The sequence below is a fragment of the Hypomesus transpacificus genome, chromosome 10 (genome assembly GCF_021917145.1).
Source record: "Hypomesus transpacificus isolate Combined female chromosome 10, fHypTra1, whole genome shotgun sequence".
NCBI lineage: Eukaryota > Metazoa > Chordata > Actinopteri > Osmeriformes > Osmeridae > Hypomesus > Hypomesus transpacificus.
This window is the reverse complement of record NC_061069.1, coordinates 586,960-604,237: the sequence shown is the minus strand read 5'-3', so window position 1 is coordinate 604,237 and position 17,278 is coordinate 586,960. Positions and strand designations below refer to the sequence as shown.

The following is a 17,278-nucleotide window of genomic DNA, read 5'->3' as shown; positions in this document are numbered from 1 at the left end:
GAGACGCTGTTTGACAGGTGGGGCGGGATGCAAGGGCTCATGGTCAGGGAGAGGGGGGTGGCCTGTGGTTGGTAGTCTGGGGGCAAATACTTGGGCCCTGCCCTTTATAGCATGCCTTAATGCAGTAATGCTACTTTCCCCGCTCCCAAATAAACGGAGCATTACCACGTCTTAAACTCAGACATCCCTCGCGGCCAGCATGCGTCCGCTTGGTCATAGGCCTTAGATATATTTATCCTGGCCCCTCTGCTCCACTCCACCAGTCTAAAAACAGAGATGGCGAGAAGCCTCCTCTACATTTTCTCTTCCCACAGGATGAGAGACGAACTGATGAAAGTTCGGACTTTCCGGGAGATTTGCTGTTGGGGGGGGGGGGGGGGGGGGGGGGGGGGGGGGGGGGGGGGGGGGGGGGGGGGGGGGGGGGGGGGGGGGGGGGGGGGGGGGGGGGGGGGGGGGGGGGGGGGGGGGCTCTGTCTCCAGCCAGCTCTGAACCACAGACAGAACTCTCTTGACAACATATCACCTGCACCCCCCAAACCAGCAAACCAGCCTGAATATCCCTCTGATCCCTAATCTCGAGACAGAATTCCTCTCTTCTTCCTCACTGTGGATAATTGAGCGTGAAGTGCAATTTCATGGGCCATGAGCCAAACTCCTGCTGCAGCCAGGGGTCAGAATAGATGCATTTCCCCCCAGCCAGAAGACATCTGTGTGACTCCTGGCTTTGCATTACAGCGGTCTACAGGACATTACTCACATGACTATCTCTGTCTCTGGTTCGGAAAACTCCCACTTGCAGCACAACACTGGTAAAACTGGACACTCGGCCAAGATGCACAGGAATCACCCACATTCACAAACAAAATCAACACTATGACACTGTACACACAGCAAAAAAACAAACAGTCCCTGCCCAAATGGAAGGTATGTCGTCAACACCATTGCAGGCAAAAAGCCATCTCACACAAACGAGGTGAGGCATCTCACCTCAGCAGGCTGGAGTGAGAAAGCGAGAAACTATCCTTGAGTCACTTTGTAGCATTGGGATTCTATCTGTCTCTCTCCACAGAGCAGCTGACACACTATTTATCTTAGAGCAAGCCCGTCACCAAAGAGAGGTTCTTACCTGTCCCAGGTCCAGTGTGACGTTCACCTCGTTGTACCCTGGACCCCTGGAGAGAGGGGGGCTCTGCCACCATCGCTCGGTGCCATCGATAGCATTTGTCACTGGGTGGGCCTTGTTGGGGTTGTTGGAGTTGCAATGATCACAAAACTGACCCTAACACAGAGAGACAATAGAACATCACTAAAGAATCACTAAAGACACACTTTTGATATCAAATCTAATGTTCTTAATAACAGGGAAGTATAATAAGCAAAAGGGAATAATGGTAACTACAATATCTTAAGCTGATATTATAGCATTCAAGTAAAAATGATTGTTGTGGGACAATTGTAGAGAAGTGAACGTAACCCCTCTGGAATAGGAAACAATGGTGTAAACTATTTCTGGCAGATGTACAACTTGGCCAGGGCGGGCAAATCTGCCAATGTTTCCCAGGAGGCTCTAGTGACTCACTGGAGCCCAGGGAAAACAGTAAGGAAAGGAAGTCAACCACATAAACAACTATTTTTCAACTGCTGTTTGCTATATGATATTTGAGTAAGAATAATGTAAACAGTCGCTTTAAACCATAGCCTTACAATTACATGTGCTCTGTGAAGAAATATAACTTTCGGAATGACAAAAAATTTGAAGTTGTCATGATTACATGAAGCATGAAATCAAACATGAAAACGGATACATATTGAAAATTTAAGCATAATGAACACCTTACCTGTATGGTTTGACTTGGCGGTCCCGTGGTAGGTCCTCCAACAAGTTTACAGTACAGGTCTGACCTCGGTCTACCTCTCTCATCTTCACCGCAAGTTGCGGTAGAAAAGATCCGTGCTCCCTCGGCAAGGTTGAAGTACGGGGGACTCAAACTAAATCCCGTAATTTCGTTAAAAGGGACCTGCCCACGGACGGCACCAGTAAATAAGAGCGTCAAAGTACAAATCAAAGCGGCGGGGTGCACTCCCTTCATCCCTCTCGCCATGTTCCACATCAAGAATCCTCGTGGATGCTGAAATTGACCCGCAGAGCGCAGTGCATGTTCCCTAGACATCCATGAATAATACGCGCAGAACGCCTAAAACTCTCCCTTTGATCCGGGGCAATCCAACGACTCGTGTGTGCGGCTCAAGTCTGCTGGTTGAAAAGTTTCACTTGATCTGCTGTTGCATCCGAGCTCCCTCTCGACTGCATGTTTCTCCGTGAAAATTAGTCAGGTTCCTGTATCTCCTTAGCCAAACTCTGCTGTTGTACCACGGTATCAGGTGTCAGCCAGGCTATCAGCGGTCAGAGCAAGACGAGAGGAATCAGAGACGTGGGGCCAAAGGTTTCTCCGTGCTCTGACGTCTTTCAATATTTTTCATCTGTGGCAGCCAAAGTAAGAGTAGGCGACATTGTTGCCTCACTAGACATGTAACAAAATCAAATTAAAATAATTTTAAATTTCATAAAATGTAATTTATGTACGGTAGGCTAGTCTAGAGTAGCCTGGAACCTATATTTACGCAGATGAATTTACTGTAACGCACATATTCACGCAACGATTTCTGAGATGTGTCAGTGTATAAGCTACACGTTTTTGAAACTGATTGGATATCATAGCGTTTCATGTCATAAGGTTAGTTTATCTGATAATATATTGCATATTGCATAGTATTTGCTGACTTTGGGACAAAACAAGAATGTTGTTGGCATTACCTCTTAATTCCATCAATATCATTCAAAAACAGACATCCCACCCTTACACTACAGCCTACACCATACCAGTCAGAGACACATCCTTGTAAACCCTTCCCATATTCATCCATAAAGACAGACAGTACTTGTTCCTACATACTGCATACTCCACTTTTTCAACAACTGTGCTTAGGGATTTGTGTGGACAATAACAGCCACATTAAGTGTGTGGATGCAAAAATGATTGCCTTTTGTCTCCTTCTAGTATATTGATCTACTGTAAATGAGTCTAGAGGGATAGGTCTATAGGGGACATAGTGGTGGGAATCAGAGGTTCACCTGTGGCAAGCTTCCAATCTGGAGTTTAGCCTATCTACCAATCTTATGGTCATTCAGTGACATCTAGTGGATAAAAAAAGACAGCATAACTCGTTTAATGGAGCAGAATTGAGGTCCGAGTCCCCCGTTTTAAATAAGCCTTTACCCCTCCTATACATTCAGAAATTAACAGAACCACTCAAAAAACACCATAACATCTATTATCATATTTGTTGTACAAATACAATTCCGCTATATGTGGTTTAAAACAAAATAAAATACAGTTTCAGTTTATTTGTAAAAAAAATGATCATCAAATAATGCAATTCATTATGAACCATTAAACCTGTTAGTAGTCTAGAACTGTCTCTCCAGTATATTTTCTGTTCTTGAGTAACAGGCTTGACATAATGACTCACAGACCACGACACGGCATTGTTATCATTCTTGTAGGCAGGGCAGTTTGTCACTCGGACCTGTATGTGCTCCCCGAAGAGATTAGCAACAAGGAAATGGCTGTATAGCTAAACGAAACTGGGATAGTGAAGATCTTGAAAACTCTGTTGATTCTTCCTATACTGTGACAACGTCTGTCTTCCATGGAGCCAACCAATCTACAGGTAAATAGACTGATTACTTTGAATCTCAGAACTTGGTCTTGGTTTACAGTTGGTCTGTGATTTCAGTATGATTCCTTTTGTGTGAATTAGAATCCAGCCTCTACTTAGCAGATCTGAGATAATAGCATAAGACTCAGACTCCCCCACTGATTAACCATATCAGAATTAGTTAGAGTTGAATCTGTTGCTTGTTAAATACATACCAATATGACATTCTAGACCTACATTGTTGCTGTCATGGAGGGCTACATAAACTAATGATGTAAGTGTTGCTAAAAATTTAACTGTGTAGTCCTTCTACAAGTTGTCCATAGGGATGTTGGGACGTTACAGTGGATTTGGTGCACAAATGGCTGAAAACTAAATTGAATGGAGAAAGCCATGGCTTCAAATTGAACTTTTTGTTTTATTTTTTAAACTATGGAGTTTAAATATAGTTGCAGCACTACATGGATATTCTGAGTTAGCCCTGGTATATTACATTGACCATCTACTTCACAATGTAGGCTACCTTTTCTAAAATGAAGGAGGATATTTTTTAAGACCACTATGCTGTGGAGTGATCCGGAACAGTGGATACTATGAGATCCTTACCATGTTTTTTCTCTGTCTCCAGAAAGCTATAGCCATGGCACAGAAGGCTTCCCAAGAAGACCAGGCTGGGAATTATGATGAGGCTATTCGCTCCTACCAGCATGCGGTCAAGTACTTCCTGCACATTATAAAGCGTATGTAACTGATCTCATACATCACATATGCATGGAGCTGCATGGACATGGAAAGCCATCAGTGCAGTCAACATTGTCAGTCGGGTGCTTGTTTAACTGATGCATCGGTGTCCTTGGATGCTAGTGAAGTGATATAGTACAGTAGTACTTCCTAGTCTATGTAAAGCCGAGACAATGCTCCACCCTGGCAGAAAATAATCATTTCTAGTCTAATTAGCTTGAGTGAATCAATTTAACAAGTGTCTGTCATTTTGTTTTGAACCCCTCAGGTGAACCCCAAGGTAAAGAGGGAAACCAGAAGATCAGGGATAGGTGTAAACTCTATCTGGACAGAGTCGAGGAGCTTCAGCAATACCTAGAAAACAAAGAGGTCTTTAGACAATGCAGATTTTTACATATTGATAATAGGCTCATGTTTGTAGTTGTTGCTCTATTTTCACAAGGTTCAGGAGAACAAGTCAAGTTCACCTTCTTGAGTTTTTACTGCAAGGATCTACATCTTTGTACAACTCTACTTTCACAAGAACAAATAAGAATGCTCACTTTACACCATAGGTGGTAATGGATTTGCTCAAAGACTGTTTTCACATTTCTGTCTTGGCTACGTCTCTGGCTGAATACAGAATGTTTAGCGTGTTGTTATTCTTCTCTGACTTCTGGGTGCGTCAGTGGATGACGTCGGCTCTGTGCCCCACGGAAATCAACTCGACTTCAATGCGGAAGTTTCTCTGTCTTCGCTGTGTTTTTAACAACGATCTACAAGAAAAGGAAAACAATCAACTTCAAAGTTATTTAGCCAGCAAAATATTTACTATAAGTAACTGCCGTACTCATAATTAACAACCATAGGTTGTATTTATTGAATTGTTTTATTCGTTGGGATCTTTTGATAAGTATTCAGCCCTTATGGCTGCCAACAACAATTTACAGGTAAGTTTGACAGATTCACCAGCTACTGTAGCTAGCTCTAGCTAGCTCTAGCTAGCTACCTAGCGCTGGGATCGGGAATCAACCTCTTCTGTCGAACTGCTTTCGTTATGTTATTTCAGCAGTTACAAAAATGCAACTAGGTCTGTTTTAAATCTGCTTGCCACTAAAGTTAGCTGACGTTAGCTGGGATTTGACTAAGGTAGGCTTCATGTACATTAACCATTTAGCTAGCTAGCTAGCTAGCTGCATGTTAACATTGGGCCCACAGCCCTACCCTAATACATTGTTTAAAGCATGGACATTATCCATGATTGCGATTATGTGATATCGAAACCCAACATTTAAACTACCATGTGATTTAACCAACTTTCAGTTGTCAGATTGTATTATTAACTCGAATTATTTTCTAAGCTAGAGCTAATGGCATTTAGCCCGTAGCTAGCGTATGGCCAATTGATCATTTTTGACTCCTTGGTATAGCTAGTTGAATCTAGCTAGCCTAGGGAGGGGGTTGTAGCAAGGTGCCTGTTAGTTATCTAATTGGATTATTGGTGTGTGTTTATTTGGATATCTGAAAAAGTATCATGACGCACACACACACACAGTGGAGTTTGGAGTTTGCCAATTCCAGAGACACAAAGGGTTTAATATGAGTGTCCTTTCAAATTGCACTTAATAATGTAGTGTTGTATTGTCACGAAACGAATGTCTTAAAGCCACCTGTTTGTAGTAATCTAGTTTGAATCAATATTGAAGTTTGTGTGGCTATGCTCAGAATATCGAATGTTGTTCACAAAGTGTTTAATCCCTGATTTAGAGAGGGTGCGGTTCATTTCACTGTTCGAAAATAAATGTATTTAAACCTGCTGGTTTGATGGATGTCAATCTTGGCTCTTGCCTACTTGTCTTTCAGAAAGCCATTGATCTGGCCAGCAAGGCTGCACAGGAGGATAAAGCTCAGAACTATGAGGAGGCTTTGCGCCTGTACCAGCATGCTGTTCAGTACTTTCTTCATGTCGTCAAATGTAAGTCTCATATTTGCATGTTGTTACCTCTTTCAGAGGGAAATGGTCCATTCATTTTCAAATGTGTATTCATTCTCCAAGGTTTAGTAGTATATCCTGTATAGTTTGTCTTATTTAAAGTTTTCCCCACCCGTCAACTTTTTGTTGCCATTTCTCAAATGTCTTTCTCTGTTTTTATCAGATGAAGCTCAGGGCGACAAGGCCAAACAGAGCATCAGGGCCAAGTGTGCAGAGTACCTGGACAGAGCAGAGAAGCTGAAGGAATACCTAAAGAAGAAAGAGAAGGCTCCGCCTGCCAAGCCTGTAAAGGAGTCTCATTCAGATGACAAAGGGTGCGTTTGTGGGTGGGGCTTTGGACTCAACCTGTTCAGATGCTGTCACCCATACAGTTTGATGGAATGCGATGACTCAGCCATGACAAGGGGAAACTGAACTTGCATTTATGTGTTTGATAGAGGTAGATCAAATGCTAAACCATCATGTTTTCTTCTGTAACTGGTTGTTTTAGGAATGAAAGTGATGAAGGGGATGATCCGGAGAAAAAGAAGTTCCAGAACCAACTCTCAGGTCAGTACTCTTTAGCTGATTCTTATTGCAGCACCTACAGGATGAATGTCACAGTCTGCGAGTGGTGTAACAATTCAACAAGCCCACGGTTCGGTTTATATTGCCGTTTATGGGTCACAGTTTGTTTAGCACATTAGGGGGAAGTGAAAAACATTACCATTTCAGTGTTCTCTCTGTATTTTCTCTGCATGAATAACAATGTCTTACATCCAGAGATTTGATAACATATGAAATTAACATTATTTCAGAGGATTTTATCGACGACCTTTGCTTTGACCTATACTACTAACCCTATTGTTAGGGGTTACTGAAAATGCATTTATAGATTAGTAGTTTTAGGCCATGTCTGTATTATTTGCATTACCCCTGACTAATATTTTTTTCACTTCCTCCAGGCGCAATTGTTATGGAAAAGCCAAATATCAAGTGGAACGATGTTGCTGGGTTAGAGGGAGCCAAAGAAGCACTGAAAGAAGCTGTTATTTTGCCTATCAAATTCCCCCACCTTTTCACAGGTAGTGCAGAAGTATTGTATTCATGTCATTTTTACTTGATGTGGGCGAAGACAACACTGAAGATGATGCATCGATAAATTATTTGAATTGTTCTTCCGGTATTTAATTGAAATGTATTGTGTCCTAGTACAATGTGGATCACTCAGACAAGCTTTTCTGTCTTTTAAGGTAAAAGAACACCGTGGAGAGGGATCCTGCTCTTTGGACCTCCTGGTACAGGAAAGTCCTACCTAGCTAAAGCTGTGGCCACTGAGGCTAACAACTCGACCTTCTTCTCCATCTCTTCTTCTGATCTGGTATCCAAATGGCTGGGAGAGAGTGAAAAGTGAGCCTTTTGTTATTGTCACTTCAGAAATTACCCTGTCTCATTGGAGGATAATCATCCTTAGGGTTCTGCACATTACTGGTCAGTTTACTGTTTGTTAAAAATACACTATTTTCAACCCTCCAGATTGGTGAAAACTTTGTTCAGCCTGGCGAGGGAGAACAAGCCTTCCATCATCTTCATAGATGAGATTGACTCCCTGTGTGGCTCCAGAAGTGAGAACGAGAGTGAGGCTGCCCGTCGTATCAAGACTGAGTTCCTGGTTCAGATGCAAGGTGAGGATTTTTTTGTTGTTGATAATTTCGATGATTTCTTTTTCACATCAGGATTGTATTATAATATTTTGATCCCCCCCCCCAAAAAAAATATATTTTATTTTACTAGTTAGAATCTGTCCCTCTCTCTGGGTGAAGAAAGGGATATGTTGCTTAAAAACTGTCAAACAGATGTTTAAAAAATAAAATAAATCCCAGTGATGTTTATTTGCAATGTTAGTTGCCTAAGTACTTTGCAATTGGTTGTAATACAGCAAAATAATACCAATTATTTGGGGAGATTTGTGTCCCGAATAGAATATTTGTACTTTTTTAGAAGGTAATACAGCTACATTTTGCATGCAGTATGCATACTGTTGGGACATACTACTTTGTCATGTAGGTGTACCTTGAACTCAGTATTGACCGTATTGGTGTCTGCTATTTTACCTTAGTTTCTGCAGTTTTCTGCTGCACATGATGAGAAAAGCATGCTGGCTTACATACTGCAGAATGCTACTGGCTGTAGTCAGAAATTGTGCCGTATTCCATTAGGACATACTAAGGGTGCATCCCAATACCCATACTACCATACTATTTTATATGCATTGTAATTCTTTTTTTGGCATACTAAATACTGAGATATTTGGGATTTGGGATGCAGCCATTTTCTCATTTACCTCAGCATGCCTGTCTTTCTGCAGGGGTTGGAAATGACAATGAGGGAGTCTTAGTCCTCGGGGCCACCAACATCCCCTGGACATTGGACTCAGCCATCAGAAGAAGGTAATAGGCTGTCCTGGTCATCGATAGTCAAAAACCATACAATTTACAAGCATATTATCTAAGTTTTTCCATTGTCTGATCATTGACATGACATAATGTACTGTATTTTTGCTGTCGTATTTTAATTTATTTACAATAATCCAAAACAGGTGTATATAGGAAATTAGGCCACTGCAGCTGTTGTCGTCAACTTGTTCTGGTGTGTTTGTGTCAGGTTTGAGAAGAGGATCTACATCCCCCTGCCTGAGGAACATGCCCGCTCCTTCATGTTTAGGCTTCATCTTGGCTCCACAGCCACCAGCCTCAATGACTCTGACTTTGTCACCCTCGGCAAGAAGACCGAGGGCTACTCTGGAGCTGACGTCAGTATCATCGTCAGAGACGCTCTCATGCAGCCCGTCAGGAAGGTGCAGTGTGCCACCCACTTCAAACGGGTACGTATATGTGAGATTTGTTTCCATAGGATTGGTTGTCGGCTCTGTTTTCGAAAGTCTCGGGCCTCATCTGTGCCGTGTCGTGGTTGCCGTTTTTGTGTTTAACTCGGGTGGCTCTGGTTGAAGGTACGAGGACCATCGAGAGATGATCCTAACATGCTCATCGATGACCTTCTGACCCCATGTTCTCCCGGAGACCCAAATGCCGTTGAAATGACATGGATGGATGTCCCTGGAGAAAAGCTGTTGGAACCTGTTGTCAGCATGGTGAGCGCATTAACAGTCCTGTCTTTTTTTTTTATCCTGTCGCGTGCATGAACATTAAAACGACATCCCCATGATATGTTCTTCCTTCTTTGCAGCCTGATATGCTGAGGTCCCTTGCCAGCACCAAGCCTACCGTCAATGAGGCAGATCTGGACAAGCTGAAAAAATTCACAGAGGACTTTGGACAAGAGGGTTAAATGGAGCCTTTAAGTCTAACCAAAGCGAAGAAATTGATTGTTAAGTGTTCTTTTTCTTTACCTCTTTCTTTTCAATCTTCCTCCACTTTCTTGGCTCATCAATTGGCTCAAGTGTCCCACATGACTGGCTAGGCTAGTCTAATTGGCCACACAGGAGCTTGAAGATTGATATGTTTTCTGATGTCCTCCATTGTCCAAAGCGGATAAAGGACTTGAAGGTGTGGGGTGTATGCAGTTGACTTGATGAATGGCACATGGACAACTACTTAGGGATCAATTTGCAGTCTTGGAATTGTTTATTTTGAACATATGAGCAGGCCGACACAGCACTTTGGGATAAACCTAAAATTTGAGAGACATGCATATTAAACTGAACCTCATGTAAATCATGCTTTCAAGAAATTGTTGTGCATTGTCCTTTTAACAATTTGACTGTAAAATGTATAGGTACCTGTCCAATTGCCTTCAAGATGATTGCAGTGAGCATCAATATCTATATTACTCTACTTCTTTTTATACTCCTAAGATGAAAAGCATTTTATAGTAGATACTTTACGGAAATGTATAGCTCTTTGGTCTTGAAAACTAAATTAAAAATGCATGCCATTGTATTTTCATAAGATATTTAATTTGTGGAATTAAGGCCTCAAGTCAGAGGGTGATGGTCATAAAATGGGTTAGAAGAACTGACTGACACTCAGGAAAGAACCTGTTAGGCCATGGTTCCATGTAAAACAAAAAAAACTACTAAAGAAAAACATTTCTTCTACCACCATCTTAATTTAGTAGTTCATTGTCCTTCTGCTTTTAGTGTATCAGGATAGCCAAAGGTACTGGATCAGTTTTTAGCTTTCAAGGAGTGTGTATATTTACACTCTTTTACACAACTTTTTATTTGTAACTGACCCCCCTTACACACTACATACAATTTGCCCGTTCTCACATACCCTCCCTGCAAAGCTTTGCTGATCCGCCCAACGGCAACTACTGAAAAGAGATGGTGCCTGTCTAAGCCTTGCTCTTATGAAGGGCGGATACTGAGGATTGAATAAAATGTCGTTTGAGTTCAAGATTTGAAGAACAAGAGAGCAGATGCGATAATGTTTTCCAAACAGAGACCACCTTTGAAATGAGGCCATATTCAGTGGCAATGCATACTACGTGCCTTCTAAACAAATTGCTGAAATATATTCATTTTATTTTTGAATTTGGAAGTTGATATACAGAGACACTGCTTAAACTTGTGTGTTTTGTCATCATTGCTAGGTATGTAGTATGATACTTGCACATTTCATGTATTTTCTCATTTAAAGGTTGTATACAACTATATTACTATGCACTAAAGGTGTTGGTATTTTGAAGACAAGTCTTTCATTTAGAGTTGGGTACATCTTTGGCGTGGTCTATTTAACTCACGTTACTGTAAACGTATCTAGAGACAGGTAAACTCTCTGTGAAGAGGTAAAAAAATGTTTTTCTTTCCAAACATGTAAATAAAAGTAATACTGAGAAAATTGTTTAGGTTTTTACTGTAGCACGTTTGGGAATGAAGACATTGCGTTTTTCATGTATTTGGGATCCATAGTCAACCACCAATGAGTCAAGCCGGCACACAAACACAGTTACACCAACAATGAGGAAATGTACTGCTGCATTTTGGGAAGTGGAGTGTATGCCAGTTCAAGTTCCCGTCAGGTGACAGCCTGCAATACGATTTTGAAACTACAAATACCTACTGCAATACTAGCATTATAGCCCGTTCAAAGTGCACAGTTGTATTTGTTTTGGTGAATGTTGCAACTACTACGCTGGGCAACATATAGCTATTAGTCGTAGAGCCAAGGTCCAAGTGTAATTTATGCAGAGTAACCGTCTGTGACTGCAAATACTGCAAGCTATTTAAAACTCCTCCTCTAAATTTTATTTTCACCCATTTGACAAGCGCCTTCTACTGATTTGCCGAAGAAACCTACGTTAGCTTTAGCTAGCTAACGAAATCGACAGCTTTACCCATGTCCTCTGAGGAAGGATTGAGTTCATCAATCGCGGATTGGCTTTTTATTAATTCTTGGTGGCTTCTTCTGCCTTTCATCATGATATTAGTTGTTGTTGCATTCATTGTTGCCTGTGTGTTACTGTTGTATATGATATCCCCTCTCATTAGCCCCAAACCTTTAAAATTAAATGGGGCCCACGTTGTGGTAAGTGTATTTAGCTTACTAGATGGCTACTAGTAGCTCGTGAAACGGCTCTCATTTTTCAGGTTAACTTTGTCGTTTTGATACGTTTACTAATAATTGCTCAATTGTCTAAGCTACTTTACCCAAACATCAAAGTAGTAATTTGTATTGTAGGATAAAAAAAAAACTGTCTTATGACACGCCCACAATACAGGAATGACATAAGGACAAATTATGTTAAAATGTGTCGCAATAACTATCATATTGCGCATGTGCTTCAATAAATGTTGTTTTGCGAAAGTTGTATTCAAACCTGTAGATTGTTTCCCATTTCATCTTTCCTACCTTATCAATTCATGTAACTCCTGAGGTTCTTTACTCTGCTTCCCTACCATGTATTTCTAAAGGTGACAGGAGGTTCCAGCGGCATTGGTAAAAGCATTGCCATGGAATGCTACAGGCAAGGTGCTTTCATAACCTTAGTGGCACGAGATGAGGTAAGTATTAATCTTATAGTTATTTATTGTTTTATCGGACGATGTCATAGTGATATCACTTTTGTTTTCCACAGAGTAAACTTCTCCAAGCTAAAAAAGAAGTGGAGAAATGTGCGATAAATGATAAGCAAGTATGAAGTCAATAGCCTCTATAAAGATAACTGACAAGGGTTATCAAATACTTGAAACCTCCTTCCTCCTCATATTTTTCTGAACAAAATACATTTTCTTTCTTCCTTTTTGTCTCACTCAGGTAGTGCTCTGCATATCTGTTGATGTGTCCAAGGACTATGGCCAGGTGGAGAGTGTGATAAAGCAGGTAATGGGTCGCGTTGAATTAGATCACACCAGACATTTAGCACAATTTCCTATTTGACTGTAGTAATTGAGCCTTCCTTTTTGTTTCACTCCAGGCTCAGGAGAAGCTGGGGCCTGTGGATATGCTGGTCAACTGTGCCGGGACATCCATTGCTGGGAAGTTTGAAGAAGTGGAGGTGGATCGCTTCAGAGTGAGTAATTATCCAGCACACTGCAGATGAGTGCTAGTTTATTCCAGTTCAGTTCCAGTTCTTCCCAAGTTCAATCAAAGAATATTGCGTCAAACCCCGAGATGAAAACCTACACTGCACAAATGTCAAAGACAGAATGAGGCATTCCCCTTTTAGGATCAAGAGGGTCTTGTTTCTACGTGTAGCTTAAGCAAGGGGTCAAGTTTCAATTTAAAGATGCAGCATATACAGAGGTTCGATTGCAGTCGGAGGAGGGAAAGAGGCTTAGCAGCCTATCAGGAGGTGAAGGGTGTCCTGGCTCACCCACTGTGTTCCACTGCTGAAATAATCACGAGTGGAAAGCGTGTTTGTGTGTGCCAAAGAATACGAGAGAACCTGTGATCTTCAATTACTACTTAGCCTCCGATTGTAGGAATATAACTCCCGCTTACGACAAAGGCAATGACGAAAAAGACCAGAGGTCAGCACTTTTGTGAAGGTGTGTGTGTGTGCGTGCGTATGTGTGTGGAAGAGGGGCGGGGTTGTCTTACACATCGCTTCCATGTACCAGTCCTCTCTTCTCTCCAACAGAGACTGATGGAGGTGAACTACCTGGGCAGCGTGTACCCGACGCGGGCCGTCATCACCACCATGAAAGAGCGGCGGATGGGCCGGGTCATGTTCGTGTCCTCTCAGGCGGGCCAGATCGGCCTGTTTGGCTACACGGCCTACTCCCCATCTAAGTTTGCCCTCCGAGGGCTGGCCGAGGCCCTGCAGATGGAGGTGAGTCTAGAGTCCCCCTCTCACTCGGTCCCCTCAACCCGTACCAGTAGCCGAAACCCATTCTGTCAACAAGCATCAACAAGCTGTCTGTGGAGGTTTATTAGAGCCTCACTCCTCTGTGCTTCCATTTAGATGAAGCCTTATAATATCTACGTGACGTTGGCCTACCCTCCCGACACAGACACTCCAGGCCTAGCAGAGGAGAACAAGAGCAAGGTGAGTGGTGCCGGCAGCGACAGATATTTTCGGTTCAAGTCAAAGTCGTTGTTTGGAAAGTCCCATGTCATTTAGCGTCAAGTCTTGAGGATCTCATTTTGAGCCATCCTTGATTACAAACTAGGACAGAATGCACAAGTTGGCAAAATATTTACGGCCGCTGAGCACGTGTCCTTATGGAGGGAGAGAAACAACAACACACAGTGGAGGAACATTAGTCTCCCGAACCATATTTGAATCCCTCCATGTGGTCCTCCTGTTCTCAGCCCCTCGAGACCAAGCTGATCTCTGAGACGTCCGGCGTGTGTCAGCCGGAGCTGGTGGCCAAGGTGTTTGTGAAGGACGCCGTGGTAGGTGACTGGACCCCTCGGGGCCTCTTCCTTCACCCAGCCTCATCCCCACAGTGTTGGTACTCAGGAGGGGCCTCTCAGCTGTGTGACGGAGGTCTGACCTCCTTGCTTCTCTCTGTGTCTCCCCCCGTCTCCTCCCACAGCAGGGGAACTTTAACAGCTCCGTGGGTCCCGACGGCTACATGCTCTCTGCGCTCACCTGCGGCATGTCGCCCGTCACCTCCATCACTGAGGGCCTCCAGCAGGTACTGGCTCCCCCACACTTCCCTCACCGCTGCCTGGACGCCAACAATTTGTCTAATCCCCCCCTCCCTCTCCCTCTGTACAGATTGTGACTATGGGACTGTTCCGGACCATAGCTCTCTTCTACTTGGGGAGTTTTGACAGCATTGTGCGTCGCTGCATGATCCAGAGGGAACAGTCAAAAGCAGCTGACAAGAGGGAGTAGTAGTGCTATCCATAGTCCTGCCTACCCCCACCTCCACCTCTTCCCTCCTTAGCAACGCACATGCCTGGGTGGTGGATGAAAGAGGGGGGGGCAGTGATATTTCCATAAGACAGCCCTTTTGTTCAATTCACCCTCTTTGATAAGCATTCCAGTGATTTTTGTTTACTCGTTGAACTGTTGTAATTGAGACTTCTTCTACTGTCAAGGCTGCCTTTCTCAAGGTCGCTGAGAGCAGACCTACAGAAGTCACGGTCTGGCCTCCTACTAGGCCTTGTCAACACCTGATACTTTAAGTCTGAGCCTCTGCCTTGCTTTTTATCCGTCTCTGCAGACAGAGGAGCTAAGGATAGCTGCTCTGACAGCTTGTGGCCTGCAGTCCCTTTCCAAGTACTTAGGGACAGACAGAAAGATAACATGCAAAACGCATATGTCCAATCGTTGGCATTTGTCATACTGATAGTTTAACCTCATCCAACTATATAGTCTTCACCAAATACGTATCTTTTTCTATATGGAAATGTTTTGCGCAAGTCTTTGCAGGCAAAGACCTCTTTGTCTTAGTTTAAGTTGGGTAGTATTTTTGGCTAGTGCCATTGGCTTTGTGAAGCGCAAGGGTGATGTAACAGTGCTCTTCTGTGATGAGGGGCCAGGATCTCTTTTACATAAGCTAAACGCAACCATTTAATTTTCATCTGGTAAATAATCAATCCCAGACCAGCGTTTTTGTAAGCAAAGGTGTATTTTGCTATATACCATGTTTGAGGGAATGTGTGCACACATCGGTAAGTGCATCAGGATATGGGGATATGTGTTGATGCTTTGTCATTGTGATTCTTGTGTTTGTGCTGTAAGTGACCAAGTCAGCCCCAGGGAAAGAAGAGAAAGCCATTACACACTGTCAGGATGAAAAAAAAACGATCACAAGGAGTTGAGTTTCATAAGGAGTTGAGTTTCATAAGGAGTTGAGTTTCCTCTGCCTATCAGCCCAGATCCTTCTTGTAGTTCACACAAGCGGAACCATTACAGAATATAGTAGATCAAATTGTGTAGATTCCCTCTGCAAAGCTTTGCCTGAGCCACCCATCCACACCATGTTCTTCAGAGAACTCCCTGGTGTGTGTTTGTTTTTGTATGTTTGAGTACACAGTGTGATCCTTGAAATAGATGGGTCATAGTCACAGGTTTTTAGCACTGCCCTAGAAAGCCCAGTGAGGGCGCTATAGATCAGTTGTATAAAAAGGGCACAAGATCAAGGGGAAACTGTTTTGAACTGTCTTTGATTCATAACATGATGGTTATCTGATTCCATACACTGTTTCTAAGGATGTTGACTTTACTAACTGACTGTGTCAGTCTTAAAGTCCTAATCAATGTCCCAACAGCCTTCCAGCATCCCATTCCTTATCTTCTCAACGTTTTTTTTTGCCTGTTGAAAGAAAAAAAAGCGAACTCGTTCTAGTCTTCCTTTTATCCATCACTAGTGGGGAGATTGTACTTTAGTACAAACCAGAAAAGTAGGAATATTTTTAAACCACCAATATCTGAATGCCAAAATGTATTGAGACAGTTTGGGTAAATGCAATGCAACCGTTTTGAGATTTGTTTTGTTGATGTCGCTGCTCTGTTTATCCTAGTTTTCAGCCAGCACTACACTTGTGGGGACCCATTGTAAGCCTTAAGAGATGACTACTGATGATAAGCTAAAATGCATAAAATAATGGATTCTGTCCACAGAAAAAAAATGTCACTTGAACCGCTTGTGGTTTTCTTGTTCATTTGATCTGAAACTTCTGCAGATTTTTTTGCCAATTCCAATTATATTGTACTGCAAGGCCTTACTCAACCCAAAATATGATGGTGAGAATGGATGACTCCGTTTTGATGATGTTCTCATTTGACGTTGGACAAGGCTCACTGTCTGGCACTTTGTAGCTTTATTTAAGGAGTGCCCGCTTCTCTTAGAATCATTTTTCCATGTTGAGGTAGACCAACAGGACACGTAGCTTACTTTTTGGTTTGAACCCTTTCAAGCTATGCAAATGAAGCCTATGCTCACAATATTTAACATGGCAGTTTTATAACACTCACAACCTAGTATTCCACATGTATCGGTGTCCACAAGATTTTAAATTAAGATTATGTAGTGTTTATAAGTACTTAATTCTAGCTTAAGCCACTGCTTGTTTCCATCACCTTTAGTTGTGTATGTTTTTGCCTTGTTAAAAATTCACCTTGTGTGCCATTTAAAGGAAATGTGAGGAACAATGTTTCTTTGTCTTATTTTCTTAAATAATACATGAAATAACTTAATTGCACGTCTCTGCTCCTTTATTTGCGTAATTAGCTGTAGTTTTAAGAACACGTTTGAAATGTATTTGTTGTTAAGATAGGCTACAAACTAGCATTTTCCATATAAAAATACACATTCCGTAAAGCAAAAACATTTTAACGCCGTCCCAGTTTAAGAAACAAGTCTTTACCTCACCTGGATTCGTCTGTGTCTACATTAAATCGATATTCAGTTGGAGAGGGATACACTACAGACACAGCCGTCTT

The 17,278-nt window shown here is 42.4% G+C and overlaps 3 protein-coding genes across 6 annotated transcripts in view; 2 read left to right on the top strand and 1 right to left on the bottom strand.

The window, feature by feature from the left end:
* The window catches only part of LOC124472432 (laminin subunit alpha-3-like), a 55,029-nt gene extending 52,466 nt beyond the window's left edge, over window positions 1-2,563 (bottom strand). For all 3 annotated transcript variants that reach the window (XM_047027256.1, XM_047027258.1, XM_047027259.1), the window contains exons 1-2: window positions 1,839-2,563; window positions 1,127-1,279 (exon numbers count right to left, since the gene is read on the bottom strand). In XM_047027256.1, the coding sequence (XP_046883212.1) occupies window positions 1,127-1,279; window positions 1,839-2,171 (486 nt within the window). In that variant the 5' untranslated portion in view covers window positions 2,172-2,563. The remainder of the gene's footprint in view (window positions 1-1,126; window positions 1,280-1,838) is intronic.
* Window positions 2,564-3,576: 1,013 nt separating this feature from the next.
* Window positions 3,577-11,000, top strand: vps4b (vacuolar protein sorting 4 homolog B). 2 transcript variants are annotated; one of them, XM_047027262.1, is made up of 13 exons: window positions 3,577-3,732; window positions 4,349-4,460; window positions 4,730-4,830; window positions 6,304-6,415; window positions 6,597-6,747; window positions 6,924-6,982; window positions 7,378-7,497; window positions 7,666-7,822; window positions 7,949-8,097; window positions 8,781-8,862; window positions 9,077-9,296; window positions 9,423-9,563; window positions 9,659-11,000. In XM_047027262.1, the coding sequence occupies exons 1-13, from the start codon at window positions 3,712-3,714 to the stop codon at window positions 9,758-9,760; spliced, it is 1,527 nt and encodes a 508-aa protein (XP_046883218.1). In that variant the 5' UTR covers window positions 3,577-3,711; the 3' UTR covers window positions 9,761-11,000. The 2 variants fall into 2 exon arrangements, with proteins under 2 accessions (XP_046883218.1, XP_046883219.1); XM_047027263.1 differs by lacking the exons at window positions 3,577-3,732; window positions 4,349-4,460; window positions 4,730-4,830 and adding an exon at window positions 4,873-5,390.
* A 500-nt stretch (window positions 11,001-11,500) lies between these two features.
* kdsr (3-ketodihydrosphingosine reductase) lies at window positions 11,501-16,150 on the top strand. The gene is made up of 10 exons (XM_047027264.1): window positions 11,501-11,961; window positions 12,348-12,437; window positions 12,512-12,568; window positions 12,691-12,756; window positions 12,851-12,946; window positions 13,517-13,708; window positions 13,841-13,924; window positions 14,191-14,274; window positions 14,418-14,519; window positions 14,603-16,150. The coding sequence occupies exons 1-10, from the start codon at window positions 11,773-11,775 to the stop codon at window positions 14,720-14,722; spliced, it is 1,080 nt and encodes a 359-aa protein (XP_046883220.1). The 5' UTR covers window positions 11,501-11,772; the 3' UTR covers window positions 14,723-16,150.
* Window positions 16,151-17,278: the final 1,128 nt, after the last annotated feature.